The sequence below is a fragment of the Ammodytes marinus genome, assembly GCF_949987685.1.
Source record: "Ammodytes marinus genome assembly, chromosome: 17".
NCBI classification, from domain to species: domain Eukaryota; kingdom Metazoa; phylum Chordata; class Actinopteri; order Uranoscopiformes; family Ammodytidae; genus Ammodytes; species Ammodytes marinus.
The window spans coordinates 28,004,822-28,030,296 of NC_137221.1; the positions used below are offsets into that span (position 1 = coordinate 28,004,822).

A 25,475-nucleotide genomic window follows, 5' to 3' on the forward strand; every position below is an offset into this window, starting at 1 on the left:
TTGATTGGCCAGGAGTTTACCAATCTTGTCACCATGCTCGTAAAAAGTACCTCTGCTCCTAAGCAACTGGTCAGCAACCTGACGAGAGGAAAGAAGGTTGAATTCTGTCTGAAGTTTTAAACGTTCTTTGTAAAGTTCAGATGTAGGTGAATTAGCATATTGTCTGTCTATGTTCAGCAATCAGCAATTTCAGTTTGTTTCTGTTTTGTACACTTATTTTTGTATGCTGCAAATGATATAATTTCACCTCTCAAATAGGCTTTCAGGCCCAAATTGTTGCATTGGACACATCTGGTGTTTTATTTATACTCAAAAAGGTTTTAATTAGTGGTGGGCCGATAACGGCGTTAACGGCTGCGTTAACGCCAAACTCTTATCGGGCGATAAAAAAAATATCGCCGTTAATCTCTTAATTCCACCTCCTGTTCGGCTCAGGGGAGATGCTGTTCGAGATGCTGTTCGCCGTCGGGGTGAACCCCCCCTCGCACGTGAAGCGAGCCTTCACGTGCGGGAAAGCTATAGTGTGAGCGGCCACAGCTTGTATTTTGGTCATATCTAACACTGGACTGCAGGCCTATATAAAAGTGTTGTACCTTTGCTTTCTTTGGGTTAAAAAAAACTCCATCAACTCAGTATCCGTCTAGTCCAAAAAAACTCTGTCAGCTGCTGCTGCAGACGGTGTGCAGACGTGCTCGGAGAATCGGCATCGGCGCATCAACAGTCATTCAATGCAGCGGCAGTAATCATACAACCGAACGGTGTAGAAAGTCCCGTCAGTTAAAAATAGTGATCCAGATTTTAAATCCATGTTAAAATCGGAAGGATATAAAGCTAGTTAGCTTAAAAAAAGTAGCAAACATGTCAACTGTGATGTGTTCAGGCCGGCTCAGTAATATGATTGATGTGTTCAAATGCAACACAAAAAAAAAGAAATTTGAGATTTTGGCGAAACTTGTTTTCCCAGCAAGATAAAATAGATAGTAAAGATGGAATGGAATTATGACCTGTTTAATGTCCTATCTAGAGCTATGATCATATCAGCAATTAAAGCAATAATACAAGTTCTATTTCAACAAAATAATAGAAAATTATCAATTTTGATATCAATAAAGACTTGGATCGTTAAGGAGTCTTGAAAATGGTATCAATATCAATACAAATTAACTCTCCTGTCATCTGAGAGAAATTAAGATGATTTAATTTTTTTAACCGTTAGTATTTACCGGTTAAAAATATTATCGGTTGACTGGTTTACCATGGACATCCCTTATACTGTATAAATGTATATCATACATTGTATGTTTTTTTTTGTGTTATCCCAGTTAAGTTTATTATTAATTTTTTATCATTTAATATTACTTTTAATAGTTCCGGGACGTTGGAGCAACAACCTGGTGTTTTGACACTTCAGTGTGCACTGTGAATTTGAAGTAATGTTCAGTTTTTGAATAAAGATGCAGCATTTACAAATGTTTATTTTTTTTATCCGATTCATCGATTAATCGAAAAAATAATCGACCGATTAATCGATTATTGAAATAATCGTTAGTTGCAGCCCTAAACAATTCATCGTTACCTCTTATGGCCTACAGTTCAAAGTTCATGTTTAACTGAATAAACAGTTTGTAAACACAAGTACATCTTGTTGAACATTATTTATTTTCATCACCAATTATCATAGTAGAACAGCTTCCTCAAGCAGTTTGTGATGCATGTTGGAAACAGGAGATGAGCCCCTGGTCTGATGCGCCACCTGGCTTGAGAAACACGTTCTCAAAGACTTACTTTGAGTCATTATTTAGGGAGCACACGCATATTATGAATGAATTCAAATGAGCCATTTTAATCTAGATTAATCTAGATTAATTTCAAAATTAATCTAGATTAATCTAGATTAAAAAAATTAATCTATGCCCACCTCTAGTTTTAATATGTGTAGAGATGTGTGAAAGAAAACTCTCATCTGTGAGCAACAATGGATCCAGTCTCCACTGCCTTCTTGTATACTCAACGTCAGAGAAAGCCAGTTGAAGGAGCAGAGGAGCGTGATCTGAGATCACAATACTTTCATAACTGCATGACTTTAGGTCTGACATCAATGAATTATCAACAAAAAAATTATCAATTCGGGTGTAAGTGTGGTGGACATGTGAAAAGAATGAATATTCTCTTCCTGTGGGGTATAAAAACCTGTATGGATCAGAGAGGCTATAATCAGCAAGGAATGATTTGATATAACCTGCAGATCTGCTAAGAGTGGCAGGTTTGGGGGAAGAGCGATCTAAGACTGGATCTAGATAACAATTAAAGTCCCCACCAAGAATAAGAGAATGGGAATTGAGATCAGGGAGTTGAGAAAAAAATCTCTTAAAGAATTCTACATCATCGACGTTAGGCGCGTAGACGTTGGCCAAGATGACTGACTTATTGTAAAGTTTGCCTGAAACAATAATAAAACGTCAATTTTTATCTGATATAATGTTTGAGGACTCAAAAGGAATATTACTATCAATAAGGATAGCTGTGCCCCTAGCCTTACCCCTGAAATTAGAATGAAAAAATTGTCCACGCCAGCATTTACTTAATCGCCAATGGTCAGAGTCGTAAGTGGGTTTCTTGAAGGAAAACTATTCCAGCCCTGAGCCGTTTTAGGTGGGTTAAGACCTTACCCCTTTTCACTTGGTGATTTAGCCCCTTGACATTCCAACTAATTAAATTAAGATTGCCCTTCATCTAGCTCAGTTATAGTGAGAATAAAAAGAGTTGCTCCGATAAGAAAAAGAGTAGCAAAATACAGAGGGAAAGAAAAACACACAAAAAAAGGAAAACACAAATAACTGAAAACACAGCAGGTGATGACTTATCAGCTAAACCCCCAGTTAACACCAACCCATCCCACCCAGAACCCACCCCATATATTGCTCTAAACAGCAAACCCCAAAAGACCCTTACTAGTCTCACAACAAACATTCCAAGCTTTAACTTTCTGACCTGTGCTAGCTTGCCACATAGGTCTTGTACAATTCACCCCATAACAGCTAGTAACACTATGAACAATCCAGCAAACTGTCAAAATGACAACACACTAAACAAAAATACCGTGCTCACCCAACAGATTCGAAATACAAAAAAAAGAACAAGGCGTGAGTTAGACAAGCTGTCCAAATGGCAAAAAAAAGAAAGAACAGACACGCTTATCCAGCCGTTTTAAAATAGAGATACAAATAAAAAAAGCGAGTGAGCTAGACAATACGTCAAAATGACAAGCAACAAAAATGTCACGCTCACCCAGCTGACTTACTCATTTTGAAAAAGGGAGAAAAAATGCGTGTAGTACCATCAGTCTTGAGAGTTTGGCTTGGGATATGAAAAGACCATTTGTCCAAATTTGTATACTCACAGCAGGCAATCAAATTTACTACGTACTCACACCCAATGTAGATATGTAGTTAGAAGCTTCAGAGACGGACCGCAACCAGTAATACGAAGCCTCACAGGGAAGAGGAGAGAGGGACGGAGACCGCGCTGATAAAGCTCAGCCATGACCCCCCCTGTATTCAGCCCGCTGCTTCACGACCTCCGCGCTGTAATCCTCATAGAACCGGAGCTTGTGGCCGTGGTATTCCAGCTCGCCCCTGTTAAGTCTTTAGTCTGGTATCGGTGGAAGCGGATGATGACGGGCCACGGTCTCTCACGCGGGCCCGGTTTGGGTGCCAGAGTGCGGTGAGCTCTGTCCAGCTCCGGGGAAGAAGGGAGAGTTTGATTACCAAAAACCTTGACGAGAAGCTCGGAGAAAAAGGCGGTGGGGCAAGCGCCCTCAAGTGACTCTGGTAAGCCCACAATATGTACATTCTGTCTCCTGCTTCTCCCTTCCAAATCCGATAGTTTAGATTTCAGCAACTTGTTATCTTCCTGCAGTGAGGAGCACGTAGCCTCAAGTTGCTCCAGGTGTCCGCAAACAGTTTCTGCATTCTCCTCGAGATCGGTTATACGTTTCCCCTGGCCTGAGACCACGGCCTGGATGTTGTCCAGCTTAGTGTCCATGCTGGCGAACGATGACTTAAACTCAGCGGCTATGGCTGCTCTATGCTGCTCAAGCAGGTCCGGAATGGAAGCCATTGAGCTAGCATTAACATCCATGCTAACCACGCTGTCCGAGGACATATCTGACTCTGCCGAATCTCTTTTTGCATTTTTCTTTCCTCTAGGCATTTCTCCAAAACAGTGCCAGTGTTACCGGCAACACAAGCACAAAAAAAAACGATGAAAATAGGGTTTAATCAGTTAGGTCTGAAATAGTTAGTGGGAGCTAGAAAGGGATCGCACCTACTCCATTCTCTGTAACCCGGAAGTGATCCTAAACCCATCTTAATACAGCCTGCACGCTGCTCGTATAGACTCACCGTAGCATATTGAATACCTCACCCATCCATCATAACTCCAATACTGCATTGCATGTGAGCCATTGGAACTGTTTTCAGATGAACTAACTTAACTGTAAATGCTGCAAAGAAAACATTGCATTGATCTTGGATGGATATATAGTGTGCTGGAGTGCATTGAATGCTTCTTGATCCAAATGGATGTTACTTACAGACTGATACAGCTGTGTGGTAATGTTTGTCCCCCTCCACGAGGGGTTCAAAGGATCACAAAACTCACGGTTCAGAACGTGTCACGTTTTTTGAGTCACGGGTCGGATAATTTTCGGATCATCAACAATAAAAAAGGCAAAGATAAGACAAATATGACTTTGCTTTCAATTACCTTTGCGTTTTATTTTTCCAAAAATACACAGTGAATTACAAAATAGCCTGTGTCCACAAAGGCTATTTGAAATAGAATCTTAAAATATTCAAAAACTAAATAAAGTGCTAAATGAGATTATAATCCTGCTTCCTTTAAGCATGGATAGTAGTGACTGAGTGTGCAGTGGAGAGATATGCAGACAGATAGAGGGAGGAAGAGAAAGCTTTATTTTATCATTTTGTTTTGAGTGATCACCACTGGCCTCAGACTGACTCCCGCTGTCGCAAGCCGATCAGCTGATGCAAACAGCTGTTTGAAACTGAGATGAAAACAAAACTGAAACTAAACTATCCTGACCTGAGGCCTGTTGCACAAAAGTAGAATTCAGATATCCAGGATGATCGATAAAGCCAGCCTTGACAAAGTCTAGCCTGGGCAATTTGGATTAATTGGTTGCACAAACGCCAATCCAGGATGAAAATGGCCTGCTTTGTCAAATTTGTTATATTATTTTATCTTAATCTAATTATAATTTATTCAATTATAAATGGTTCGGGTTGAATAAAAAAAGGATAACTATTCAACTAAATGACTATGCAGTATTTTATGTGGTTCTTGCAATACACAGAAGATCATGGAATAACAGTTTCAACAACTTGATTTCAGATCGGAGTGACAGCTGACTGAACAAACCAGGCAACAAAATAAGTTTATCCTTCACAGTTAGCCTGGTCAGGACCAGGCTAAACGTAAATGATAAATCTCCATGGTAATTTATGTCCCTCCGCTTTTGTGCAACCGGATTATGGCTAATGCAAGCCAGGATAACCGAAATATCCTAGGTTAATCCCTTATCTTGGTTTTGTGCAACAGGCCTCTGGCTGAGCTGACTTAAAGAGGACCTATTATACTACTTTTCTGGTCTTAATTTCTTGTTTTACACTGCTATAGAGCAACCTGACACGAATCACATCACAAAAAAGTATGTAGATTTTCGGGAAGCTCTTTCTCTTATTTTGGCGATCCAGCACGTCCTGTCAACACTTGAGTGTGTGTGCTTCGGCAATCTCCGCTCCCTCCGCCTGTGCATCGGCCATCTCCGCTACCCTTCCGGAACACTTTCAGTGGCGGGAAGCGCGAGCATGGACCTATAAGGGCGCGAGGCAGACGCGAACAGGGAAGTGACAGCATTACCATACATGGAAACATCCGCGTGGTCACGTCACAAATTTTTATGCGACGTCACAAATTATGAAAGGGTAGACCGCTTTGAAGACGTGACTTCTCGACTGGCTAGAATAGTGTTTAGTGCTCTGCACAGACACCCCAGACGGTCAGCAGGGAATACATCGAAATGCATGTAAGTCATTATTTGATAATTTAGTATGGTTAAGCATGACTATGAATCATCATAACAACGTTTATAGGTCATAAAAGTCAAAAAGCATCATAGGTCCTCTTTAAGGTGGAGCAGCCAAATACAGGTCCTTCTCATATAATTAGCATATTGTGATAAAGTTCAATATTTTCTGTAATGTACTGATAAACATTAGACTTTCATATATTTTAGATTCATTACACACAACTGAAGTAGTTCAAGCCTTTTATTGTTTTAATATTGATGATTTTGGCAAAAAAGTAAAGAAAAACCAAAAATCCCTATCTCAAAATATGTGCATATTTCGGTAAAGCTTTACATTACGTAGACACTCATCAGCATTAATTGATACTTAACTAATGCCTAGTTCATCCTGAGTTAATGTAGGACTCATGTAATACTCATAGATGACTCAGCCATGAATGAATGGTTACTCCATCAGTAACTAATCAGAAGTCAGTCTTAATTACAGACTGAGTCTTTAATGATCATTGCTTACCTAAGACATCTATTACAGATTAACTCAGACATGTTTCTTAAAATGTATTAATACTATTAATTCATTATTTACCAACAACACGTGAATTTAGAGTCCAGTATGTCAGCAACCTCCATTTCACAGTACTATTTGAACTGGTACCTGTTTATTAACGTACCTTAAGTCCTGTTTTTGGTCTTTCAGGCAGTATCAACAGATATAACCACAACCAGAAGTTACTTAATAATTAATTAATAGTTAAGTGTCCCGCTAGGTAAAGTCACAACATGAAGATATATTTCCAATTCCTTACCTAATGACTAACTAATACAGGTACAAATCATGATTTCATTTTAATATGGTAGTATGAAAAACTATTGTAAATAATGGTTAGTTGAGTGTTATGTGTCCCGCTAAGTAAAGTCACAACATTATGATATATTACCTAACGATGAACTAAGACGGTTTAAGACCATTATTTCACTTTAATATATTAGCATGGAAAACCATGTCAATTAATGGTAAGTTAAGTGTCATGTGCCCCGGTAAGTAAAGTCACAACATTATGATATTTTTGCAAATCATTACCTAATGATTAACTAAGACGGGCTAAGAACATTGGTAGCATGGGAAACCATGTCAATTAATGGTTATTTAAGTGTCATGTGTCCCGCTAAGTAAAGTCACAACATTATAATATATTTGCAAATCATTACCTAAGGATTAACTCAGACGGTTTAAGAGTATGATTTCTCTTTCAGACGGTGGTGACAAATATACAATCAGTACAAAACTGTTATAATATAAAGGTCTGCATTCCTGTCGTGATTTAACATAGGCTACTATATTAATTTCATTGAAGACCATCATTTGGGATTTTAACAGTTTTATTGTATTCAAAGTAGTTTCTACCTAAAACGTTAACAATTTCTGTTTAATGAACATACACAAAAAATATAATAATATCAAGCAATCTTCATTTACTAGCATGAATGCTGCTAATCTGCAATTGCTGATAGATACACAATTGTGTTCCTGTCAACTTTCATCTTGCTGTAGGCATCTCATTTGACAGAGCCACCATTGACAAGCCCAAGGACCTTGTAGTAACGCTCGATCAACTCTTCAGGAGATTTTACTGAAAGAAAGGAACAAAAAGTGTGTGTAAACATCAGACATCCGAAAATGCATCATAAATCAACTTTTGAAGCACTTATATCTAACTTTCCATAATAATTCTCAGCACTATTCTGAAAGTCATTACAGAAGGGTTTGTTCATATGTTGTTAATTGTCTGATCAGTGATACAATTTCTTCTTAAAAACATGCTGAAAAGGCAACACTATTTTTGATAGTATTTTTTTATTTATAAAATGAAAAAAAAACCTTTATCCATATTCTGTTTTGTAAAAACAATTCTCACATGATTAGTTCGATATTGCCAAATTTGCATATTTATTCAAACATTTCTGAAAAAATTGTAATTTGAAAAATAATTGTTTTAATGTTAGTAATCAACTGGCAAAGTTTCATGATGATATCTATAAGTAAAAAATATTACCCTATTCACCTGCAGTGTGACCTCACTTATCCTATACTTTGAGAGGGGATAACTAAAAACAAAAGCTACCAATATAAAAGGTTTATCACATCAAAACCTCTTCTTGGGATGTATAGGATATACAATACCTACCAATAAGAGACATTTTGGGACTTGGCCCATGGACTATAACGTAAAATGCTAGCTTGTTATCCAATCGGCTAACGTTACTCCAGGCTCCAGGCAAACAAAACCATTAAGCTAACGTAGACGTAGCCTACCTTTTTAAGAATGCTTTGTAACATGTCACCGCTAACTTTACTTCATGCAATACAAATCATAAGAACAATATTGAGCTGGTAGTTTGCTAACCTCTTTTTGTCGTCTGCCTTCTGTCCATTTCGGCCCGTTAGCATGGTGTTCGTCTCCTTGTACATTGTGGCTTCTGTCCAGTGGTTTTCTTCGACGTCTTCACGGCCCATTGGTTTTTATAATAGAGGATTGAGGTGCTCCTCTCAACTTCACGTGCAGCTCTGGAGGATCTTGCGCCTCCCCTGTGTTGTCAAATGTTCTATAGAGATAGAGTGGTTGCTGTTCCGTGCATTTTAACCTTATTTGGAGAATACTTCAACCCCCATACATTTTTTTTCAGCTTGGTAAAAAATAGACTAATTCAATGTGGGTTGCCAGATCTGTCTAGTAACGTCCTGTAATTAGTGAGAAAAAACATGACTGGATGAGGGCATTTACAAAAACAAATATATCATTAATTAAATAAAAATCTTGAGTGTGTTCTGAGAAAAGGTTGGCCTATCACTATCAGTAATTTAATTAGCCTATTTATTCCTAAAAAATAAAGCCTATCCTATGTATAAGGCTAACTGAAATTGATTAATCAGAAATACAATATTTGAAGAAACCAACATTAATATGTCTTCTAAATTTCAAAAGGTCAAAGTATGTGGTGAGTGTAAAAGTTTAGTTGACACATTTTTACTTATTTCTAACCATTAGACCTGGCAACTTCCGAGCCTTGGAAAGGTGCTTGTGCTGGTGCACAGCTGAACAAATCTTATTTCATAACATTTCCTCATCTAAACAACTTCATCATTTGAAGATTTAATGAATTTTACAAAATGTATTACTTTTGGTTATTAAGAAGTCCACCAGGAAGGCTTCTGCAAAGCTTTTGGTTCCAGAAAAATTGGTTATCCATGCTACCATATTAAAGTGAAATCATGCTCTTAAACCGTCTTAGTTCATCGTTAGGTAATGATCTATAATATATCATAATGTTGTGACTTTACTTAGCGGGACACATAACTATTAATTAATGTATGGGACTTCAAATCCACGGTTTTCAGTGATGGTAATTCATTAATTAATAGTATGAATACATTTTAAGAAACATGTCTGAGTTAATCTGTAATAGATGTCTTAGGTAAGCAATTATCATTAAAGACTCAGTCTGTAATTAAGACTGACTTCTGATTAGTTACTGATGGAGTAACCATTCATTCATGGCTGAGTCATCTATGAGTATTACATGAGTCCTACATTAACTCAGGATGAACTAGGCATTAGTTAAGTATCAATTAATGCTGATGAGTGTCTACGTAATGTAAAGCTTTACCCATATTTCATCCGACCAATAAAAGAAAAGTGTTTTTAATACGAAAAAGTCAACCTTCAAATAATTATGTTCAGTTATGCACTCAATACTTGGTCGGGAATCCTTTCGCAGAAATGACTGCTTCAATGCGGCGTGCAATGACGGATTACCGCATGGGCACATGTCCAGGGCCCTGGCCAATAGGGGGGCCCTTGATTTTTTTATTATTAAAAACATTTGACGGGGGTTTCCCCCCTGGGAATGGGTCGTAAAAAGTTGGGTTGTTTTATATTCGGGGTCTTATATTCGGCCGGGACAAGCGTGTGTGCGCTTGGAGAGAGAACGATGTGTCTAGAGAAATAAAAAAGAAACGGAAATGGCCAAAGAGCTCCACATCCCCGCACTGAAATCAAAGCCTCGACTCATTATGTAGTCAACGTGTCAGAGGCACGAATCGACAAAGCGATCGACCTACAGTGGCTTTTCTGCAGTGGCAGTTGTAGTGAGGAGAGTTTGCCAACTGCGCGTTCCCTTTACGCACCAGTACCAGTGTAACGAGCGAGGCGGTTGTTTCACTTTACAGTTAGTCGGCAGTGAGATTGGGGATTGGGGTATCCAGGCTCGGGACATGCAATCAGATCGCGGAGCCTGTCCCCTCGACAACCGTTAACGTGCAGGAATCCCCTGTGATCATTTAGTTTTAAACCACAGAGTGTGTCTGTCTCACTGTGAACGACACCAACACAGCGTTTCAGCGGGTGACGCGCTGCCTCGCTCAGACATTGAGTGTAGGCTCCGAGGGGGGGGGGGGGCAAGGGTGGGCCAAAAAGCAGGCGCAGAGATCTTACAAAGGCAAAAAAATTCTGCTCTTCGGTGTCTCTGCCCTAATCTAACTGTTTAGTAGGCTCAGGCGCAAAGAGTCTCTTTATCTTGCGCAGCACCAGAGAGATTTTATAGAATTGTATTTTGCTCTATCTCTCTCTTTCTCTCTCTAGGCTGTGCGCTGCATTATAATGTGTGTGATTGTGGATTGCACGGTGTGCTAGTGCGTGTATTTGCGTGTTGTAGGGGTCCATGGCTGGTTTGTGTCCAGGGCCCGTGGTCATGTTAATCCGTCCTTGGCGGCGTGGCATGGAGGCAATCAGCCTGTGGCACTGCTGAGGTGTTATGGAGGCCCAGGATGCTTCGATAGCGGCCTTAAACTCATCCACAGTGTTGGGTCTGGTGTCTCTCAACTTCCTCTTCACAATATCCCACAGATTCTCTATGGGGTTCAGGTCAGGAGAGTTGGCAGGCCAATTGAGCACAGTAATACCATGGTCAGTAAACCATTTACCAGTGGTTTTGGCACTGTGAGCAGGTGCCAGGTCTTGTTGAAAAATGAAATCTTCATCTCCATAAAGCTTTTCAGCAGATGGAAGCATGAAGTGCTCCAAAATCTCCTGATAGCTAGCTGCATTGACCCTGCCTTTGATAAAACACAGTGGACCAACACCAGCAGCTGACATGGCACCCCAGACCATCACTGACTGTGGGTACTTGACACTGGACTTCAGGCATTTTGGCATTTCCTTCTCCCCAGTCTTCCTCCAGACTCTGGCACCTTGATTTCCGAATGACATGCAAAATTTGCTTTCATCCGAAAAAAGTACTTTGGACCACTGAGCAACAGTCCAGTGCTGCTTCTCTGTAGCCCAGGTCAGGCGCTTCTGCCGCTGTTTCTGGTTCAAAAGTGGCTTGACCTGGGGAATGCGGCACCTGTAGCACATTTCCTGCACACGCCTGTGCACGGTGGCTCTGGATGTTTCTAATCCAGACTCAGTCCACTGCTTCCGCAGGTCCCCCAAGGTCTGGAATCGGCCCTTCTCCACAATCCTCCTCAGGGTCCGGTCACCTCTTCTGGTTGTGAAGCGTTTTCTGCTACACTTTTTCCTTCCCACGGACTTCCCACTGAGGTGCCTTGATACTGCACTCTGGGAACAGCCTATTCGCTCAGAAATGTCTTTCTGTGTCTTACCCTCTTGCTTGAGGGTGTCAATGATGGCCTTCTGGACAGCAGTCAGGTCGGCAGTCTTACCCATGATTGCGGTTTTGAGTAATGAACCAGGCTGGGAGTTTTTAAAAGCCTCAGGAATCGTTTGCAGGTGTTTAGAGTTAATTAGTTGATTCAGATGATTAGGTTAAGAGCTTGTTTAGAGTACCTTTTCATGATATGCTAATTTTTTGAGATAGGAATTTGGGGTTTTCATGAGCTGTATGCCAAAATCATCAGTATTAAAACAACAAAAGACCTGAAATATTTCAGTTGGTGTGCAATGAATCTAAAATATATGAAAGTTCAATTATTATCATTACATTATGGAAAATAATCAACTTTATCACAGTATGCTAATTATATGAGAAGGACCTGTATAGCCTAAATGAATAAATATTGTTACTAATCACAAATTGATGTCATTTTTCTTCAGTATCCTACAGTAGTTCTAGATTTTGCGCTCCAATCGCCACTAACTCAAACACAATCAGCGATCACATGAACACACTGCCGGCTTCTTTTTTTTCTTTTCTTTTTTCGCATATTCACCTAACCCGCGGTTCACGTGCGTCCCGAACCGTGAGGGTTGATCAGTAAAGACCACATGTAACCCGTGATCTGTTGCACCACTACCCTCCACTGACTCAGCAACCAGTTCAGCAGTAATATGAACATCTTTCCCCATTACTGATATACTTTTTTTTGCTTGTGTTTTTGTGAATGAAACCAACTTCAGACAGCCAAAGACAAAATGTGCATCCTCCTGTTCTGACTGCAGGTTATGTGTGTGCATCATCTTTGAAAGCTTTGTTTCCACTGAGCGCGACAGTTCGCCTTGGTATGGTACAATACAAAATTATTTGCATTTCCGCTGTCAAAAGTTGGTAAGGTTACCAAAATAACGGTTCCATGCCTAACCCATTTTGGTCACCCTTTCATTTGAGAATCAAGCCTTCCCAAAGGGTCCCGTGAGGGTGGAGCTACACACTGCAGTCCGATACTACGCACTGATATCACGTAGATTAGTATCCGCCAGGGCCACAGCAAAGACATGGCATATACCCCGCCGTACAAGTAAGGGGACTTTCGGCAGTGGAAACGCAAGCCATATCTTGGGTTAACATTCTATACCATACCATACCAAATCGAACTGTACTACTCAGTGAAAACAAGGCATAAGACAAGTAACAATGACTGTTTTTAACAATTTAATTTGATCTTTTTATAAACAGCGGAGCTTTCCCTGCACGGCGGTGGTGTCATCATAGTGCCAGTGTCTGCTAAGCGCTCTCCACCTACACCACCTAAGAGGATGACCCCGGTCACAAAGCGCCATTTTGTGGACCCTTCTACTCCCTCCAGTCAGATCCCAGAGCTTCCCAACACTAACCCGGCCCCTACCCCTGCACCTACTACCCTAGCCGTCCCTAAAGCAGAGACTAGTGAGGACAAGACCAACACAGCAGCAGCTCCTCAGCACTCCACGGAGCTTCTGCCTCCACCACCTTCCCACATCCCTCCATCTCCTAACAGGGTCCAGTCTCTCAAGCAGCCCACCATCACCAACTCCTCCTCCGACCCCCCCAGCCCCACCACCGAGCCCCCCAGCCATGCTCCATCCATCCCCCTGCACATCCTCATCAAGATAGCCCTAGCCAGCCCGGGCATGGCTCAGCCCAACCCAGACGGCTCCCAGAGGGCTCACTCGCTGCTGTTTGAAAACCCTCCAGACTTTCTCACAGAGGGGAACTCCCGCCTCTCTCTTCCCATCACCATCGAACCTCTCAGGCTGTAAGTGTAACGAATGCAGTACAGTACATCCTGATAGATCAAAACACAATTGCTTTGAAAGCTAAGAATGTTTTTTTAGTTAACCCATAGTCGAGAAATTTGTTTTGTGATATTGAGGGTTTTTCATTTTGGTTCAATTCATATGTTTTTTTGCAGGACATGAGGGCGTTAACAAATCTATTGTCAATTGTCTTCAACTTAGAAAATGTATTTAATCGATCAGACTGTCGATTTACAAAGAAAACATTTGAACTAATTGAAATTTACTTTTTTTCACTATTTTCTGTGATTTTATAAAAACTAAGACACTCATTTACAAATTAATAAAAAATACAAATAGTTAGTTATGGAGTTAGTTACTTAAGAGTTTTTTTTACATTGTACTTAGTTGCTTTTGTTAGTTGTACTGCATTCTCACGCTTACCTTCTCTCTCGACTCTATTGCAGTTCACTTGAAAGTGTACTAAGACCTGCATTTTCAAGCAAAGATTTTTCACTCTATGCAAACAAATTAAGAGTCTGCTTAGATTAATAGTTCAAGCATCAGTCACATGACAACATTTTCTCGACAAATAACAAACATGTTAAGGACACTACAACCCTATTGCCCATGTTGCACCGTCATCATCGAAAAATACCATCAAAGTAAAGGAAACAAATGGAAGAAAACTTGGGTGAGCCAGAGACATCTGACTTACGTTTCTGTTCAAATCAATTTAGGCAGATGGAGATAGACCGGCAGCATTTGCATTTCCAGTTATTTAAAGCAGCTCCGAGTAACATTTAAATATCTTTTAAACAGCCTCATGTTTCCTCACATAATCATAAATTACCTTTAACAGCAAACGAGACCATCAGTGCAAAGAAAGACGTTTTTATATCGCTTTTATTATTGCGTTTGGTCTGGTCGCACACCCAGTCCGATTTTCGGTTCACGCGTGCATGCTCTATGGTCACTTATCCATATTGGTCGCAGATTTCAGTGTGGCGCAGCAACTCGATTTGAGAAGCCTATCCCTCCAGGTGAGGGAAGGGGAGCGGGAGCCTTGTTTGAGACAGTTATTTGTCGTCATAATGACTGATAACGGGGCTGAACCATCAAAGAAAAAAAAGAAAATGCAATGAAGAAAAGCTAAAAGGGAGAGTGATAGGCGGGCGGGAGGGCGTTGCCAAGCAACGTATACACAATTTCACGGTAGCGAACTAGACTGCAGTGTTTACTCCTAAATTAATGAGCGGTAGCCTACTAAAACAAAGTTTACTTTGCCTCACCAGCATCATCAGATGACCATTATTCATCTGAAATAGTCATTATTTACAACAACATAAACACATTACCTCATAGTGATCCATACTAACTGCCTTCTCTCGTTCATTCGCTTTGTGTGAGGACATGTAATCTTTCAGCTCCGTGAGAGAGAGTAGTTAGGTGACACTGCTGCATCAACTCATTGCAATCAGGTGTGTGTAGCACTGACTGGCATTAGTTGATGCTGTGTCACTAACCACTCTCACGGAGCCGAAAAGAGTCCGGTGCCCTCACACTTTCAACACACGGACATGCACTATATTGCTTCCTGATCATTTGAATCTTGCACGCCCGACACGAGCTAGAAAACAGCTTCACGACAGCTGGCTTCGTAAAAAAAAATACTACCGCTTTTGTCCAAAGGGGCCGCCAACGTGCCATGTTACTCGTAGTGGCTTTAATCTCTTTATTTCAATATAAAATGTCAGTCAATGATTTGAATCTAATTAACGAGATGTACAATTTAAAGTTTCTTCAAAACTCATTCATTCGAAACTTTCTTCCGGCAATGAATGTTGTCATTGGATTTACTATTAACACTCAGCTTGTTTTGAACTTTGTTTATATTTTAACAATTAAAAAATACATAAGGACATAGTTTGTCTTGGCTATTGACATGAAAGTTAGTTTAGCGTCACCCATGGAACAGACTTATGAGAGAACCAGATCTTGTTCAGCTCTCTCACTGCTGTCCTTGTGTATTTCCAGGCCAGAAGACGATGACTTTGACATGGAGGAAGAGTTGCGTAAGCTGCAGCCTCGTCAGCCACAGCGTAAGACTGAGCTGGAGCCGCGGAGCAGGAGGGGCATGGTGGGAGACCCCAGAGTGTCTGTCATACCTGAAGCAGGAGACCATGAAAACAGTGAGGACGAGTCTGACTCGGATGGGCCCATCCTGTACAGAGACGAGAGTGATGACGACGACGATAATGAAGAGCCTCAAAGTATGTTGCTCTAAATATATCTTCTAATGGTGCAACATAACGTTTGGTTACACTTTATTTGAAGGGGTATGATTAAGACTGACATAACACTGTCATTATACTGTTATGATCATGACATGACACCTGTCATGAACATTATGAATAGTAATGACTGTTGTCATAAAGATAACATTAAATTCTGGATGCTCAAAAAATATGCTTAAAGCAAAACATGGGTCTGCCTTTGGCAAGGAGGAGGAGAGCTCTCATCAGCTGGATGTTCGGCAAGCTAGTGGTATTTAAGACTCAACGTACTGTATTCCGCCAGTATTGCAAATGACAAGCTCTGTTTTCATTTCACTGCGTACATCTGAAAACACAGAAATCGCTGCTATAGACTGGAGAGCTGCAAGGCAACTACTTCCTGTTCTTAACTGCTTAAGAATAAAAGTCAACTCAGTCAAAAGTTTGGCTAGTAACATGCTTTTAATGTGAAGGCGCACAGGAAATATTCTGTTCGCATATGCAGTATCTTAACTGCAAACACACATCTTTCACCACCCAAAGAGGCGTAATAACTTACTCGCCTAAGAGTTTTTACCTTCATACTATCTATGATATTTCCCGCATTTGGCGAGTGTTAATGTAGAGCCCTCTAAGCAGTGTTGTGCATCGCTCCTCCTTGTCTAAATGAGACAGTAGCCTATCTCATCAACCTAGACTCGTAATTATATTCGCATGTAATGCATTTTAATAGCCAATGCGATTAAAACTGTGGCACTGTACAGCCCTGTATGTTTACTTGTTTGAACCCCACCGGTTAAAAACAGCAATGCAAACGGAAATTATGTACGTGTTGATTTAAATACAGCGCGGGTAAATGGAATCGGATCACAAGTAGACAAAGAAGTCACATTTGAAAATACAAGTGGGAACACACGGACTGAGAGCTGTCCACTTGTAACCAGATTCAAAAAGTCAGATGTTAATCCCAGGTGGAAACAGGGTCACAGAGGTTTGTTTTCGGTTGCGATACACAATGTTACTGCTCTATCACTTCCTGGTTTCGCAAAAATATGGGGTGAGCCGAGGGTCATTATCACTTAACATGCGCACGTTAATAGCTTAATGCCAATCAAAACAGTCACAGTTACCATATGATAATTTGGATATTTAGTTTTACATTTATCTTCTAATAAAAGAGAAGTGTGACAGCACACTGTAGTAAGTGTGTGTGTGTGTGTGTGTGTGTGTGTGTGTGTGTGTGTGTGTGTGTGTGTGTGTGTGTGTGTGTGTGTGTGTGTGTGTGTGTGTGTGTGTGTGTGTGTGTGTGTGTGGCGCAGGTGGTCTGGCTCGCTGTGTGAAGAGGAAGGATACGTTGGCCCTGAAGTTGGAGAAACAGAGAGAACAGCTGGACGCTCAGGAGAACCATGATGACATGAGCTGGCAGAACAGGGAGCAGTGGGAGGCAGTGAGGAACAAGATCGGCTCCACACTCAACCGGTAACACATCAATGTCCATCTGTCCATCGCATGATGTCTAGTGTACACCAAGTCATGTTGTGTTAGAGGCTCTTTATCCAGACACACTCATAGCTTTTAGTTGAACGTTAGTTATGAAGACGGTAACTTCTCCAGAGAAAATATTTTCCTCTCAGAGTGATCATAGCAGCCTTTAAACATAACATTGGTCAACATTGCTTTGTGTCTTCAGGCGACTGAGTCAGAGACCATCAGCAGACGAGCTGGAGCAGAGGAACATCCTTCAAGGTAAGGCACTCCATTAGGGGTGTGAACATTTACAAAATTAACGGTTGCACAACTAAAAATGTTTCATGTACACGTTTAATATGATATTAGGTGGGCTTTCATTTTAGTTTGTAACAATGAGCTGTTAGCTGTTGAGCTAGTGTGCTGCTTGTGAGTCAGGCATTCATTAATTTCTACTCTGGACTGACAGAGTAAATTAATTAAGGTAGACGGTTTCTGCAGACTAGCTTGTATTATCTCTAAATAGTTTGTGTTATTTGTGATGTGAAATGGATGAACACATTGAAATAATTTTCCAAACTTTTATTTTATTGATTTTTCCTAAACGGTTATGATTTACTAAACAGTTACATGTGTACACACACACACCCTTACCCCTGGAACACACATCCTACCTCTACTGCGCGTCTGTGTCTGACTTTTTTTTCGGCGACCGTGTTAACACGCTACAGCAGCCACACATTCAACCTCAGACGCGCTCCCGACGTTCGTTGGAGGCGCTTCTGCAGCGACGCTACACTTTACCTCAGGAGGCTTGCCTTTTTTTTCAGGGAGACGTGCGTCTCTCGGTTCTCTCTGCTTTAACTGATAGAGAAATACTCTGTTGAGTCATACCAGCAGCATTCACTGTATTTTCACGATTTCCCTGTTTGTGTCTTTCAAAATAAAACTCTACCACAAGCGAAAATGTGAAAAAATTAAAAAAAGGCAACGAGGCTCTAGGATTACTGTCGAAACTCAATATTAATCATAAAATGACATGAAACAACTTAATATTAATTAAAGGGAATTATCTATGAAAACTATATGTAGAAAGACAGTGCTTTTAGAAGCAGCACTGCAGCAGCTGAGACGTTACATGTGTGGCCGAAAACAGCACAAGAGAGGCAGCAGTAACGGACGCAGATCCGCTCCAGAGGTAGACGCAGGATGTGTGTTCCGGGCCTTACCCTCCATCCGTCTATCTTCAACTATAGCCTTCATTTCTACATTCAGGGGTGTTCTTTGCTGAAATCAATAATCTGGATTAGTCCTTCGTCCAATGGCTAATGTGATTTTAGTATATTGCATATTAAAAAAGGTTTGTAGTTTAAATGGGGATAAAGTGTTGCTCCTACAGAAGAACATCATTCAGTCATAATGTGGGTACCTGATGTGTAGACTTTAGAGCAGAAGAATAACAGTTTTATCCAAAGGGAAGTGATGTGATATGGTAATGGGAAGATGGATCAAATGAGTCGGGGGAGTGTCTCAAATACGTATGCATTATTCTTTTAGGCTGTGAGTGTAGCAGTTTCAACAGATGCACATCGTATGGATTTGGTGTTTCTTCTTGTTTCATCACTTTTCAAACCACAGTGTTTATTATCTTTTAATTTGATCCTTTATTGTGAAGCACTTTGTATTTTATTTGATATAAGTACTATTAACTTAATACTAGTGATTGCAGTCCTGACATTTGATGAAAATTATTGAAAAAGGGTCACTGCCAATGATCCCATGTCATTTATGGGATTAAAGTGTATACAGTAGGTCTGTAATGGCCAAGCATGAAGAAGCCTGTCTAGTCGCCAGTTAGTGTATATCTTTTTTGCCATGATTGAGAGTTGTGGAGCAGAATCATACTATTACTGCGTACTGGCCCCATCTGACAAATTCACATAAAATATAGTTTTCTTTTCCGCTTCATTCGTCTGATAAATAATGCTACTGCACCACTTTCTATGTGATGTAAATGCATTTTACGAGCACAAACCCAATTCCTTTTCAACTAGTTTATGATTCAAGAGTTAAGATTGGAGTACACACACGCATAGAAACCACTGTTATATGCATATGCTCTCTTTACCCACGCTGTGTTCTATGCATCTGGCTCCATTGTATACAAATTAGTGTTATGACCAGAGCAGACTGAGTCAATGTGATGGATACCAGGAGAGAGTATGAACATTATACTTCTCAGAATTTGTCAACACCTTCTGATCCAGGACTAGTACCACCACACTGCATCTCACTTTGTCCTTTAATAACTGGGCCAAGGCAGCGCTTTGCGCCCGCTCTCAAACAATGCGGCTCCTTGTGCAGTGATTAAAGCTTCCCGTTAGCGTAGCATGCTGACCGTTAGCTCGGGCTGAAATCCACCTGACTGGCTAGAGTGTTTCACTCTCTCATGGAATTTATTTTCTTCCTGCAGCCAAGAATGAAATGGATCGACGAATGGAGAGATCCGAGATCAAACGGAGGCTCACCAGAAAGGTCAGGATGCCACCAAGTCACTGGAAAATACACCTGCCATTATGAACCAGAATTTACCATCTTAACACCTTCCTGTTCCGTCTGTCCTCAGCTGTCTCAGAGACCCACCGTGGCTGAACTCCAGGAGAGGAAGATCCTGCGTTTCCATGAGTATGTGGAGAGCACGCACGCCCACGACTACGACCGGCGAGCAGACAAACCATGGACTAAGCTCACTCCTGCAGACAAGGTGAGACTCAACAAGGGCTGTCCCCGACTAACAATTTACCTCGTCAAATCTAATTTGACAAGTTAAGCCTTTAGTCGACTGACAGTCGAATCATGTAGGCCTATTTTTTCCGACGGAGGGTGGGAGTCACGAGACCGGGATTCCCGTAGTTATTACAGAATTACGCATGGCGCGATCACACAAGATAATATGATGTATATTGTGGTATAAACTAGGGCTGCAACTAACGATTATTTTGATAATCGATTAATCTGTCGATTATTTTCTCGATTAATCGATTATTAATCGATTAGTGTTTTGGTCCGTAAAATGTCAGAAAATGGTGAAAAATGTTGATCAATTTTCCAAAGCCCATGTTGACATCCTCAAATGTATTATGTCCAAAACACACAGATATTTCAGTTTACTGTCATAATAGGATTAAAGAAACCAGAAAATATTCACATTTGAGAAGCTGGAACCAGAGAATTTGGAATTTTTTTAATAAAAAATTACTCGAAACAATTAATCGATTATCAAAATAGTTGTCGATTATTTTAATAATCGATTAATAATCGATTCGTCGATTAATCGTTGCAGCTCTAGTATAAACATGGGTCATATAGCCTACACACTGCTACCCTTTCTTTAGCACACCGCCCAGATCCCCCCGCCTCTAGACTTATGATGCCGTATACCTGAGGTCTGTTGTGCTGATGGACGGCAGGGTGCAGCACAGCATGGGCGGACAGCTGGATACCAAGGAGTTTCCGTGGTACAGAATTACGTGCACTGCGATCACACAGGATAATACGATGTATGTTTCGTTGTGGTATAAACAACATAAGTTATAAAACCCCTTGGATGCCCCCTACCCAGTTCAACTTTTGATGAGGTATACCTGAGCTCCGCTGTGCCGTTGGCTTCATGGCACTGAGCAAAGTCAAAGTTCTTATGTGAAGGTCGACTGGACTCAACACATCCTCACATTCACACTAAGGGTGGACTGTACACCGCTATCTGGTAGCCACATGTTTTGGTTTTAGCCGACCATGGACTTAAACTTGCCACAACAAATGATGACTGACATTAACACACAGATTATGCACAGGACAAGCTGAGCCAGACTCAACTGAAGGGAAAAACTGCGTGAGCTCCTGTAGCCAGCGGTGCTATGTATTATGGGATGAGGAAGACAATCTACTTTACTGTGTTTTCTTTCTGTAGTTTTCCCACATGGAAATTCTGACCAATTGTAGAGCAGTTCAGGAAATATGTTATTGCTCAGCCCCAGACATATCTGACCAATTACGGACAAAAAGGTTCTCACATGCCTTATGCCTCTGCATTGTAGTTTGCTTTGGTCTACAGGAAACAATATGTGTGAAAGAGAACCACATTGATTAATCTTCCTTGGCAGTGTGCATAGGCTGCCTGAGCAGTGCGTGTGCTCGCATCATTTACTGTGCTACACCTTTTGGTATGAATAGTAAGAGATGGAATGATATTATAGGGTAATCATGCTCATCATTACACTCTTGAGGCTTAGAGCTTCTTAGCAATAGGGGGCAGAGCCGGCCCGAGGCATAAGCGAACTAAGCGGCCGCTTAGAGCCCCCGACTGCCTGGGGGGCCCCCTAAAAAAAATAAAAAATATATATTTTTTTTTTTAGTTTGTGTGTTTGATATTAACATCATATTATGCAAATGTGAGTTATACAAAAAAAGGAAAATGTTTTGGTCTAGATAATTAATAGCCTAAAAATGTAATCAGTTCATCTGTGAGGAAATCCGAAATTATCTGATCATGTCACGTTCACATCCATGCACAGTGTGTATTGAGTTTATTTAAAAACAATTGGAAATGGGGTTGCCCTCAGTTGCCCATGCACTGTGTATAGTCTATAGCCTATTTCAGCCTTGTCTGTGGAAAAAAAGATACAGTAGCTGGACAACAGAGTTCTTCTGCTTTGTTCCTCTCACTGCATTTAAATGCATTCATTATATTACAGAGAAATATGTCCCGTAAAAGAAAAAGAGCTCCAAGCCCAACCCAGAGGACCCTCCATAATATTTTATTTTATATTAATATTTTTATGGAAAATCCATGTGTCCTTCTTCAATAGCTTCTAATTCATCTGACCCAGTGTTTCCAAATTATTTGTTCACAAAATTTCTCAGATTTAGCCTCTTAATTTTCCTCTCAAAGTGCACCAGATTCATGCATTTCACTTTAAAAGGCTAAAAAAATCTCACGGGGGGGCATGCCCCCGGACCCCCCTAGGAGGTCTGAATCTCGGCTGTCTAATATTTTCGCACAGCCGCACAGTGGAGGCTCTAGCGGAAAACACTGGGTGTGTGAATGATATTTAACAAAGATCTATAGTTTCAGCAGCGCTAACATTGGAGAGGGGCCCCCTAATCATATTTCGCTTAGGGCCCCCTGAAGGCTTGGGCCGGCTCTGATAGGGGGGCCTAACAGCAGGATGTTGTTCTTTAGGAAACTGAGGGGATTTGCATTCAAAGCAGATTCAGTAGGGGGCAGGAATCCCAGGAATGCAATACAGACTCTGCTATGTGGCTGGGCCTGAGTGAATTACCTGGTCCAGTGAAGCTCACAAAATATGTAGGAACAGAAATGCCATCACTTCAAGTCCACATTTGATTTGTACTAAAAGTGCGAACAGTTAAAAAAATAATCTATACACTGTATTAGTATCTTGGATCACAGACTTCTGTTCCTTTTTGTGCCTCGCTATTAATGAATTAAACATTTCTTTCCTGTCTCCTCTCAGGCTGCCATCCGCAAAGAGCTCAATGAATTCAAGAGTTCAGAGATGGAGGTTCATGAGGAGAGCAGGATCTATACCAGGTCAGGCTCCTATACAGCAATACACATCAATGTTTAACCTCAAATGTACTCCACATGTACTAAGTGGAGTCATCAATACTTTATTTGTTCACTTTTCTTTTTCTAAAGATTTTCATTCTAACCTTGAAGATAGATGAGATGAATGCTCTTGACTATCTTTGACCGTTTCCCTCTCTTTCTACTAGGTTCCATCGGCCTTAGCTGTCCATGCTGACCAGCAGAGAACCTATCTGGGACTAGTGAGGAGGAAAAAGCCCTTATCCCCACCATAAACTAACCATGAGGCCCGTTGTGGTCCTTTTTTAACTGACTAACTGCTAACCTGCTTTGTTTAAGGTCACTTATAACTGGAACCAGAGCGGAAGAAGCTGCTAATAGCAGACATTCTCCAGTACTTCAACTATGGATAGAGTTCATTTGTTTGTACATCCTTGTTGGAGGTCCCTGGTGCCAACAAGTAGAGTAAGAAATTCCTCCCTCTGCTGGGCACTCACAAAGACTTTTGATTGAACCGAAAGGAGGAGACCACTCTCACCATGCCTCTACCTGCCTTCACTATATATTTCCAGGAAGACTGCACATAAAGAGAACACTGTAGCTCCTATTAACGCTGTGTACGGTACCAAGACTTGTGCACAGCAGTGCGTTTCCTATTTAAATCTCAGCCGTAGCTGAATCAACAGTTTAGGCTCTGGCAGACCTGCAGAGCGCAGATCCCCCCCTAATATCCAAACATGTGCATTTGACTGTATTTTGTTGATAATTTGAATGATTCTCATGAAGCACACATCACTAGATTATTTTTCGAAGAAGGCACCTTATGTTCATAAACTGAGAGTGTAGAAAAATCTAAACGTTTTGAGCCTATAATTCTATGTTTATAAATGAATTAATTTAAGGAGGAAAATGTACATATTTTTATTTTCCTGCCTCTTTTATGGTACTTTATATAATATGCAGGTCCATAGTCGGCTGCAAATTGTATAGATCAACGATGTAGATTTGATGGACTTTTATTGTACATCTACATTAAAGCTGACATGTTTTAATTGTAAAGTATTTCTCAAATGTTATATCCAAGTAGTAACGGCAAAATGTATTTTCTTTTCTTTTTTTGATACAGAGATCTTTAAAATGTTTCTTTTGCAAGCCGCACTATATAAAAGAACAATCTGCTCATAAATTAAATAACGTGGGATTTTCATTTCAACATGATGTGGTCATTCGCACTTTTGTAACAATAGACAAAAAACACAGTCAAAAAAAGTAAACAATGTCATGGGACAATCACGGAATCATGGAAAAATCACCCATTTTAAACATTTAAATATCTAGTTATGCAATGTAAGAAATCTGTCTGACTGGCTAAATAAACACACCATTTTTTCCTATCACTTTTCACCCAATGCGTTTTTTGAAGTGGTATGGAGTAAGTCATCTTTTCTATTGAACTGTATGGAGTAAGTTATCTTTTCTAAAGAAGATGCAAGTGTTTAACAATATTAAAAGAGAGACCAGCAGTAGCGCCATTTTTTGGAGCCCTGAACTTTGTCATTTTCCTGGCAAGCAAAGTAAATATGATGCCTACCTTTTAAAGACTTTGCTGGCAGCATGCTCACAAAGGTAAGAAGACATGAAAATTGTACTGTTACTGTAATCCAATATTTTTTTTATATATTAATTGATGCCACTTCATTCCAAAAAATCTGAATAGGTAGACGAGACCAAAACACATTGGCATGATCTTTAAAGTCCTTGTTCAGTGATATAATGCCATGATGATACATAAAATATTTTTTTCCCAGGCAGGATTTTAACAGATACTTAAAGCTGTGCTACTAATATGTATGTTGTAAAATGATAACGTGGAGTGAATATGAGTATGTGGCCTCTTCAAATGACCAGATGAGGGCATTATATAACATGTTAAGGAAAACTCAGTGCAAAAAGCCAATAATGTGCTCAGACAAAAAGAAACAACCTCACAATTCAGTCTCCTCTCCCAGAGACGTGCGCCTGTGAGGTTTTAAGAATGAGTGCTACCTACATTTGACGTTTGGCCCTTTAACCTCTGTCATAATGCTAATCGGCAGTATTAGCTAGACATCAGGGATGCAGCTCTGCTCCTCTTTGTGTTCTGACACTTTCTGAATGTCAAAACTAAATATCGAAATGAAAAGAAAAGAGATTAGGGGGATACATTTTATTTAAACGCCTTGAAGAGTGAAAAGGTTTAAGATGTTCTAAAAGCAGTCTGGATTGAGCAACAAATACAAATGGCACTAGAACTGCAAGCAGTTATCACCGGGGGCCAAGCCTCCGACGCAACTCGGACCCGAGTGTCATCGACCGTGGCGTGGCGCCGGCCGCTCACTTCACAGAATCCGGGGATGTAAAGTTTTTGAATGTGGGATGTTCGGTTTGGGAGTTACATCAGTTTGGGCGACTGTGGCTCAGGTGGTTAGGCTGGTTGGCCAACGATCCTAGGGTTGGCGGTTCGATCCCCGCCCGGCCACTTGTGTCATGGTCGTTGTGTCCCTGGGCAAGACACTTCA

The 25,475-nt window shown here is 40.6% G+C and overlaps 1 protein-coding gene across 3 annotated transcripts in view; it reads left to right on the forward strand.

Moving 5' to 3' along the window:
• phactr4a (phosphatase and actin regulator 4a) overlaps positions 1–24,311 on the forward strand; it is a 125,661-nt gene extending 101,350 nt beyond the window's left edge. For all 3 annotated transcript variants that reach the window (XM_080045705.1, XM_080045704.1, XM_080045703.1), the window contains 8 exons: positions 13,025–13,583; positions 15,601–15,836; positions 17,159–17,318; positions 17,530–17,585; positions 19,780–19,841; positions 19,933–20,070; positions 22,844–22,920; positions 23,106–24,311. In XM_080045705.1, coding sequence (XP_079901831.1) covers positions 13,025–13,583; positions 15,601–15,836; positions 17,159–17,318; positions 17,530–17,585; positions 19,780–19,841; positions 19,933–20,070; positions 22,844–22,920; positions 23,106–23,121 — 1,304 coding nt within the window. In that variant the 3' untranslated portion in view covers positions 23,122–24,311. The remainder of the gene's footprint in view (positions 1–13,024; positions 13,584–15,600; positions 15,837–17,158; positions 17,319–17,529; positions 17,586–19,779; positions 19,842–19,932; positions 20,071–22,843; positions 22,921–23,105) is intronic.
• Positions 24,312–25,475: the final 1,164 nt, after the last annotated feature.